This window comes from Camellia sinensis, chromosome 1, assembly GCF_055761805.1.
Source record: "Camellia sinensis isolate YWXY chromosome 1, ASM5576180v1, whole genome shotgun sequence".
NCBI lineage: Eukaryota > Viridiplantae > Streptophyta > Magnoliopsida > Ericales > Theaceae > Camellia > Camellia sinensis.
In genome coordinates this window covers 113,885,139-113,895,227 of record NC_138961.1, presented here as the reverse complement: position 1 = coordinate 113,895,227, position 10,089 = coordinate 113,885,139, and the positions used below count along the sequence as shown (strand labels likewise).

Sequence of the window (10,089 nt, the reverse complement as noted above, 5' to 3'; positions counted from 1 at the left end):
ACTTCAGAGGCTTATTCAGCCCAAACGTGTCATTCACGGGTGCGGCTCCGAATTCAGAGGCTTTTGTCTTGGCCAATCGTGATATCCACGAAGGGCACTCCGAATTCGGAGGCTTATTCGGCCCAAACGTCTCATTTAGGGATGGGGCTCCGAATTTAGGAGCTTTTTGTTACCAAACCAAAATTCACAAATTTACACAAAGCAGGGAGAAAAAAGGCATTGCATTGGGAAAATGAAAGTTGTACATAGCAAAAATTCAAAACAAGCTAACATGCCATACAAGTTGGGTTAATGATAAAATTTACGCAAATGCGTGGAATTCCAGGGATGTGGCAAACTTCTTCCAGACATGTCTTTGAACCGATATGCCCTTGTGCTGGCGGTTAATTCGACCTCATAGGGGCCATCCCAATTGGGACCTAACTTTCCATCAGTGGGATTCCTAGTAGTGGGAAGCACTTTCTTGAGGACCAATTCTCCTGGTGTATAACGATGCAGCTGTACGTGTTGATTATATGATTTAGGGAGCTGTTGTTGATACCGCGCCATAGAAGCAAGGGGACGGTCTCGGCATTCCTCAATCAGAGTCAAGTCCAATGCCAGCATCATGTCATTACGGCCCAAGTCAAAAACCTTCATTTTCAGAGTGGGTAGGCCGATCTCCAGGGGGATGATTGCCTGGGTTCCAAAGCATAAGGCGAACGGCTTCTTCCTAGTGGACCGCCTTGGAGTAGTGCGATGAGCCCACAACACACTGGGCAGTTCTTCTACCCATCTGCCTTTAGCTTTCTCCAACCTTTTCTTGATGCCATCCATAATGACTTTGTTAGAGGCCTCCGCTCGACCATTGCTTTGTAGATAAGCTGGCGAAGAAAAATAGGGCCGAATACCATATGAGTTACATAATTCTTGGTAGACGCCACAATCAAACTGGGTGCTGTTATCTGAAACAAGTGCTCTTGGTATGCTGAATTGCGTTATGATGTTTTTCCATACGAAACGCTTAACGTCAGTATCTCGAAGGGAAAACTTCTGGCATTGTTCACATTTATTGACATAACACTCGGCATCTGTTCTCATGGTCGGCCAATAGTACCCGTGTGTTGCGGCTTGATGGGCCAAAGAACGCCCGCCAAAATGGGCAGCACAATTGCCTTCATGTATTTCAGCCAAGAGTTCCTCGACTCTATCCGGATGAACACATTCTAGGTACGGACCAGAAAGGGATTTTTTGTAGAGCTTTTCCTGCGGATCCAAGTAGTATCGCAGGGCTTTGTTTCACAGTTTGTGTGCTTCTTTCTTATCTGTCGGGAGCTGCTCGGATGACAGGAATACAGTGATAGGGTCCATCCAACTTGGACCTGGTTCAATAATGTTGATCTGAACTAATTCAGAAGAGGCAATACTTGGCTCAGGGATGAATCCTACTTTAATTGTCCATTTGATTTCTGAGTTGATGGCAAAGGCTAGCCAAGCCAGAGCATCCACATGCATGTTCTGATCCCGGGTTATCTGATTCAATTCACGATGATCGAATTTTGCGAGCAAAGAATTTGCTGTTTTCATGTAGGCTGACATGCGGTCATTTTTGGCTGCATAATCTCCCTTCAATTGGTTGATGATTAGTTTTGAGTCACAGAAAACAAGCAGACACCACGCACCAAGGAGAAAGTGCATTCCGTAGGCTAATTAATAGTGCTTCGTATTTGGCCTCGTTGTTTGATGCATTGAAGCCCAATTTGACAGCCTGCTTGATTATTGCCCCTTCGGGGGTCATGATTACTATGCCTACACCACTCCACGTTGGTTGGATGACCCGTCACAGTACATTTGCCAAATGTCTCCAACATATACTCTCCAGTTGGGCTTAGGTTGTGGAGCGCTGAACGGAGGGGACAGTCCATTAATACCCCAATGGTATGCCCCTGAAAGTAATGCATCAGTTTCCTCGCAGCCATGATGAGAGCAAGGATGAGCTTTTCCAACGGAAGATAAAGTCTTTATACTGATCGAGTTCCAGTGCCCATTTTGAAATGCGCCCTGATGCTTCGGCGCTGCAGAGCGCTGAATGAATGAGATAGTCTGTTAGTACCCCAATGGTATGTTCCTGAAAGTAATGCATCAGTTTCCTTGCAGCCATGACGATAGCAAGGATGAGCTTTGCAACGGAAGATAACGTGTTTCGGCGTCAACCATTGCTTTACTTACATAGTAAACTAGTCGCTGCTTCTCAAGTTCTTCCTTTAACAGTACGGCGCTGACCGCTTGGTCAAATACCGCCAGATACAAAATGAGCGGATCGCCTGCCAAAGGTGTTGCCAAGAGTGGTATTGGCTGGTGATAAGTCTTCAAGCCGTCCAAAGCGGCTTGGCACTCGGGGGTCCATTCAAAAGCCTTACCTTGCCGAAATGTGTGAAAGAATTGTCGGTAGCGATCTGTGGAATGACTAATGAACATGTTAAGGGCGGCAACCATTCCCATCAGCTTCTGAACCTCTTTGACCGATCGAGGAGAGACAAGCTCCAGAATTGCTGTGATTTGCCTTAGGTTAGCTTTGATTTTGCAGTGGTTAACGATGTAGCTAAGGAATTTGCCGGATCCGATGCTAAATGCACATTTGGAGGCATTCAACTTCATTTTGTACTTTCGAGGAATGCCAAATGTCTCTGCCAAATCAGCTAGATGGGTTCTCTTTTCCATGGGCTTGACCACCATATCGTCGATGTATACTTCCATGGTACGGCCGAGTTATTTTTTGAACATGGCAGTCACTAGTCTTTGGTAAGTTGCCCCCTCATTCTTCAGCCCGAAGGGCATGACCTTATAGCAATAGGTTCCTCTTGGGGTGAGGAATGCGGTTTTTTCTTGGTCCTCCGGGTGCACGGCAATTTGATGGTAGCCCTTGTAGGCATCCAAGAAGCTCATGCATTGATGATATGCCGTTGAATCTACAAGTTGGTCTATTATGGAGAGGTGAAAATAGTCCTTGGGACAAGCTTTGTTCAAGTCTGTGAAATCCACACAAACATGCCAAGACCCATTCTTCTTTTTTACCACCACGATATTGGACAACCATGTAGGATATGTTATTTCTCAGATTGCCTCGGCATTAAGTAATCGGTCAACCTCTTCAACAACGGCCGAAGTATGCTCCGCGGTAGACTGCCGACTTCTCTGGATAACTGGCCTGCATTTTGGATCGACGTTTAAGCGGTGCTAAGCCATGGATGGATCTACCCCCTCGCATCTCATACGGTGTCCATGCAAACACGCCAAGGTTTCTGAGTAAGAAGGAAATGAGCTCATCCCTGTCGGCCTCATTCAAGGAAGCGCCGATCATGAAGAACTTGTCTAGATTGCCATTGATTTTGACCCGATCTAGGGCCTCTGTTGCCTTTTCACTAGGTATCTTCCCAACGTCTTCAAGGCTTTCCCAATCCGGTACCTCAATCGAGTTCACTTCTAGCTCTTTTGGTCTTTTTGCGGCCACCAGATAGCATGAATTTGTTCAATGCCGTACTTAGTTGGGAAGCGAAGTAGCTGGTGATAAATGCTCGGAACAGCTTGCATGGTACGCAGCCAAGTTCTTCCCATGATGAGGTTGTATGGCAAAGGAAGTTTAACAACCAAGAATTCTACATCTACTGATTTGGTGCCCGCCCGAACTGGTAGTGTGATTTTGCCCAAGGGGTACTCTTGGTTAGCCTTGAAGCCGAATAATGGATAATCAGCCGGCGATAGATCCGAGTCAGTGAAGCCGAGATTGACAAATATTTTGTAGTAAATTATTTCCGAAGTACTTCCTTGATCAATGAGAACACGTTCAATGGTGAATCTGTTCACGCGCAGCTCGACTATGAGGGGATCAGTGTGGGGGAGAGTTGCTCCAACTAAGTTGGTGTCATCGAAACTAATCCTTCCAGTTTCTCGGGGCTGTTTTGCTAGTGTGATTGGCCTAGATTGCACCTGAATCGTATGCACCTCGGATGTTGTTGGCAAGCTGTATATCATATGAATTACACTGAGTGGAGGCGAATCTAGCCGTAAGGCTACTGTGTTCGATGAACTATTCTTTCAGACGTGTTGCGCCAGCCGGCCGTCTTGCACTAGCTCCTCCAGGTGATCCTTCAGTGCATAACAACTGTTGGTGTCATGACCGTGGTCTTTATGATACTCACACCGTTTGTCCCGTCTCCTCGTATCGGGAGGTCCCATTATCTTGGGCGACCACTTGAAGAACGAAAGGTGTTGGATTTTCGACAGAATCTTAGTGATCGGTTCGGTTAACTCCGTGTACTTCTTGTTTGAGCGCCTTGTGCGCCTGTTATCTACTTGATATTGTTCATTCGCTCGATGTGAACATTGATCATTTGATCTGCACGAGCTACGCCTTTTGTCTCGCTTAGCCTGATTCTGCAGTTTGGGGCTCGTTGATGGCATGACGCTAATCAGCTGAACAATTCCCGACGGAGCCATCTCAACGGCTTCTGCCTGGCTTTAACCCGCAGGGCACCATCTTTCACTTTGCAATAATCTTCAACTTTCTTCATTAATGCCCAGACTGTTTTATGGGGCCGTCTAGTCAATGAACTGTGGAGGGGACTATCAAGATACAATCCCATCTTAAAGGCGGTGATGACCATGGAGTCATTGCAAGCATCATCTACCAGATTAAAGCATTCCCAATAGCGAGGCGAGTATTCACGAAGGGTTTCTTCTGGTTTAACTTGCATGGCTCAAAGAGAATTGGCTTGCTTCGACTGGATCTCATTAGTGATGAATCTCGCCCTGAATGACTTTTGGAGTTGGTGAAAGCTCTTGATCGAAGCCGGTTCTAGTTTATAATACCACCTGACAGCCAGTGGTCCCACACTGCTTGGAAATATTCGACACATGAGGGCTTCATCGTCAACATGAAGCATCATTGCCTACTTATAATGTTAAATGTTATTGGTGGGGTCCGATTTTCCGTCGTAAAGGATGAGTGACGGTGCTTTGAACTTTTTGGGTAGCACATCCTTTGCAATTCGTCTCACAAAAGGGTCATGCTTATCTTCCTCATCCAAATCATCACTTCTCCCTCGTTTATGCCATACATACGGACTTCTTTCAAATGAGCTGGATACATCGACTCGTCCTTTTTTTCTAGGTTCCGGGGATGGTGAATCAGAGTTACTGTCATTATCGCATTTCCAAAGTCGACGTCGTTGACTATCCTTCTTTCCGGAAGGTCAACCCCGGTCTTGATATGCGACCTGTTGGGATTTCGCCACCTCCAAGGCCAAGTCCTGGCGTAGGTGCTCGTTCTCAACCATCACGTTCTCCAGCCGCTGTTCATTTTGCATTGCTTGATCCATAATCGTCTGCATTGTCTCATGCATTGAAGTTGAGTGTGAGGTCTGAGCTGCTAAATCGGAGTTTAAGGCCCGTCGTGCGGTGGTATTCTCCGGTCCAAGCATGTTTCTTGGAGTGAGGTCGTCTCTTGGCGTAGTTTCGTCAGCGACTATCAGAGGATCTTCTGTTATGCCCTCCATGGATGTGTTTGAGTATTCCCACAGATGGCACTAATTATGGAGAAGTGGTTTGGAAATACTCTTGGATCCTGAAGGACATCCCTGATCCTTTGATTGCCACATGAAAAAAGGATTAACAGTCTGGTCGAGGGTGCCAGAATTAGCACTCCGACGGACAAGTTAGTATATACTCTCACTCTTTTGCTTGTGTCTTAAGTTTTCTTTTATTGGTTCTCACATACCTCTCTTTGGTTGATGTTCTTCTCTTTTATACTCGTCTCTGATCTCGGGGGTCGGCCCCACTTTTAATCCAGTGCATAATTGCCCACTCAACCATTCTGTTGTATGTCTATTCTCACTCGGCTGCTTGCACGGCTGATTCTCTGGCCGATCTAGTTATTCGGCTTCTGGATCCCCCAGGACGGAGCCGAATAGTATATACTCTGATTTTCTTCAAATTCATTTGGCTTTCCCACATATAAGATTATTCGGCTTCCACAGTAGGTGAGGAAGTGGTGACCAAGTCTGGCATTTTGAATAAAATTTTGATTCATCTACGAGATATTTAGCTAAAAGATGATTGTTTGATTGATTCCTTAGAATAAAATCTAAACTCCTCAAAAAATTTTAAGGAAAAAAAAAAGTTTTACTTTGAAAAATGGAAATAATAATTTGATCATGTGCTTTTGAATAAAAATAAGGCATTTTTCTATGGTTAAGTAATAAGTAATGGAAAGACAATTGTTGGGTTGATCACTTTAGTAAAAAATTCTAAAAATTCCTTAAAGCTCCTTGGGTGGGAAACAATCACCTAATTGATGATGATGATGGTATTGAGACTTCCACGGTGAGTCTAAACAAAATTTGACTAGGGTACATCTACCTATTCATAGGATTGTTTTGCAATTATTGCTCTTGGAATGAAAGTTTTCCAAGCTACGTGGGCCAGACTCAGTTGTTTGTCTCGTACTCAAGATATAGTTGTCAGAAAGCCTGTATTAGTCTCACTCAAGCCACTAGAAAGGAAAATCTGCAAGCATAATCCCATGCCGTCTAAACAGTTCAGCCTAACCCAGAGTTAGTACATCTGGAATAGGCTAACCCACATTTGTCAGCTCCTCTGAACCTAGAACATTTCAGATTTCCTAGCCCAAAATCGGAGATCTCAATAGCCTAAGCCTAAGAGTTGACTGATTTGATCTGTGTGCTCAAAAGGTCTGTGGATATGTTGTGCGCAACTATGGACGCTCAAGAACAAACTCTGAATCAACTACAAGCTCAAGTGGCTGCACTACCACCACCACCGCCAAAACCACAACAAGTTCCGAGGAAGGAAGTACCGGTTGTCCTTATTCCATCCCTAGATCAACCAAAGAACGAACCCTAGATTGAAGTGCCAAACCTTGACATTAATGTTAACAGACTAGTCAAGCTAGAGAAGGCTATGATGAGGACTAAAGGTCCTGACTACATTCTGGTTCTAGATGTTGGATTATGACAGGTAACTGTGTGTTTTCCTGAAAATTTCAAAATGCCGCACATCGATAGGTTTGATGGTTCAAGAGACCCCATGGTGCATGCTTGACTCTTTGCTAACATTTTGAGACATATGGTCTCACCCGCCAACAAACCTTGTGTTTGTTTGGTCAAACCTTGTTCGGGGTGGCAGTCAACTACTATGCCAAACTTGATGATGAAATCAAGTGGAAGTGGGACGATTTGGCTAGACATTCGTTGCTCAATACTCCTACAATACTCAACCATGAGGGAACTTGAAACCACCAAGCGAGAACCTAATGAAAGTTTCAGTGATTTTGTCACAAGATGGACAACTAAGGCAGCAAGAATAACTAACCGACCCGATCAAAGGATTAAGTGGGAACTATTGTGAAGAATTTGCATCCTTTTTTACTAGGCATCATGTTGCATTTGCCACTATTTAGCTTCTGGAAATGTTTGACACGGGGAACCAAATACAAGATGGGATCAACCAAGGTATCATCAAAGTGGAAGCCACTGCACAACCTCAAAAGAAGCCCTTCACTAGAAATGCACCTCCCACGACATCTAATACCAAACCCACTAAAATCCATGCTATAGAGACCTAAGCTATATTTGACCCATTCGCTGGAACAACCCAAACCATCCGATCCACTCACACCCAAAGTATCTTCCATCCACTTTACATGTCTTTTTCTAAAGCAATGCAAATCCTTATAGACAAAGGGCACCTGAAACCTATTGGCCGTAGACCATTCTTGGATCCTCTACTCGCTAACCATGACCTTAACAAATATTACGCCTTCCACCAACAAGTTGGCTATGAAACCGACAACTGTGTCTGGCTTTGTCATGAAATTCAACATCTCATTAACAACAAAGTTACAGCTCCACCACAAAAGCCAAATGTCACCACTAACCCTTTCCTTGAGCACAACAAAATCGTTCATTCTCCACCCAATATTAATGCAAACCAAACTACCTTAACAACCTTCAACCCTAGCCAATACATCGTATTAGCCGACCTACCCAAACCGGTGGTGCCTATACCCAAAGAATTGAGAGTGGATATCATCCAAAAAGAACTACAAGTGAATAAGCCTGACCTGGTAGTGACTTTCCTCGTGTAAATGGAAGGACTAATTATAACGGAAGAAGAGCTGAATAAGCCAAGGCTACCAAGAGAAGGTGAAGGCTTTACTGAACATGAATGGTTAAACTTCATCATTGGAAAAATGGAAACAACAGAGGAGGTACCAATAATATCCACAACAAGTGAGCAACCCTAACTCGCAGAAGCATACGATCATAGCAAGTACATTGTGTTTGACAGTGAGTCCAAATTGAGAGTAATACTTCCCGAATCCATTGATATTGATTTCTTGGGGGTAGACCCCATCACAAAAGATCTCTCGGGTTACCCTGGTGATTTTGATGGGTCCTAACATGTAGAGAATCAAGGGTGGGAGAGTGAGTTTGAGGGAGAGGGAGATAGAAATAAAGAGAAAGAAAAGAAAGATAAAAAACAAAGGGAAGAAACTAAAACCTATCTAGAAGGTTACTCAGAATTGGAGGATGAGAACATAACTAACATCTGAGAATCCATCTGGGACAGGTAGAAACAGAAATTGCTAAGCCTTGATTGCTATTATGAAAGGGAGATACTAGAATAGAGGGATGCTGGCCTAGCTGAAGTCCACTATACTCTAAAATTCACTGCCATGAGGTGTTATAGGAGGAACAAGGAGAAAGAAAATCGAGCAAAGTTGGATGAGGACTGGTTTTTAGGGTTCTTGCTCGAAGAAGAGTGATCTGAGGAATGGGCAAAGAAAATTGACATAGGTTGACTTTGCAATTGGCTTGAGTACTGAGACTAACCACATTAGCTTGGGGAACTTCAATTCTGTGATGACACGGGAAATAGAAGCATTGGAAGAGGATCCCACCATGCACATAGTGGATGCAATGAAATACCGGACAATAAAGCTTGCCAATTGAAAATTTTTTTTCTCAAAAAATATGATGGCGAATCTAATAGAATAGTGAGTCAGAAACTAGCCTATCAGATTTTGACGCGTCAGTCATTTCTAGTATTAAGTTGAGTCTATTCTTTTTTCCTTTATTTTAATTTATTTTGTTTTCAAGTCTGAGTTAGATGTTGGTACTGTTTTTTTTTATCAATAATATAGCTAGTGATTCTGAATACTCTATTAATTGCATTGAATCCCAATAAAAGGAAAAAAAAAAAAAAACTCTCCAAAAGCTTAAAAGACCTAATTGAATGGGAAAAGGAAATATGAACCAAAATTTATAATTAATGAAATAATGTCAATAAACTTGGGTAGTGAGGAAAAATCCTTGTTTGGTCTAGATTAGATCCATGTCGTTTTTATGGGAGCAAAAGCACTTAGTCACTTTTTTAAAAGAATTCAAAGATACGTTTTCTTTTCTTTTCTTTTTTTTTTTTAACCAATAGGGGGTTGGTTTAGTGGATAAGACCTTCGAATCCCTCGCTTAACGCTTGGGTTTGAGTCTCCATAGCCCCTTGTTGGGTTAAACATATTCTTTAGCTCCTGGAGCATGCGGGGGAACTAAGCATCGGCCCTGACATAGGTGCAGTGGGGTTCCCTACAAATATGCTGTATGTACTAAGGGGCAATACTCCCTGGCAGATATGTTGGAGTAGTCTATTTGTATATCTATTTCATGAATCAAAAAAAAAAAAAAAAAAAGAGATACATTTTTACGTGATCCTATAAAAACATGCCTGGAATCAATCCCGAGACTATGTAATATGAAACCCCTTTTGGTTCCGAAACCAGTTCCGTAGCAAGGATATTGGCCATCAATCAAACTTGGGCAATTCTTTATCCCTTAAGCACAACACAAATAAATTGTTCTACTCATGGGAAATGAAAACCTCATACCATTGCAAAGAGCAAAATGAGCAATTGCATAGAATCAACATCATCTAAGGAAGACATTCAAGTAAAAAAGAACAAGGTCACCATGACAGGAGGGAACATTCGTAGAAAATTTGAATGAGATGAAAATTCACAAAATGTGTTAACCTTGA

General features: G+C 43.1%; 1 protein-coding gene across 1 annotated transcript; it reads right to left on the bottom strand.

Moving 5' to 3' along the window:
- Nucleotides 1-288: 288 nt before the first annotated feature.
- LOC145819197 (uncharacterized) lies at nt 289-2,736 on the bottom strand. The gene is made up of 3 exons (XM_082913157.1): nt 2,209-2,736; nt 1,336-1,605; nt 289-1,032 (listed from the first exon to the last, which is right to left on the bottom strand). Exons 1-3 carry the CDS (start codon nt 2,734-2,736, stop codon nt 289-291), a joined length of 1,542 nt encoding a protein of 513 aa, XP_082769283.1.
- Between the last annotated feature and the right edge of the window lie 7,353 nt (nt 2,737-10,089).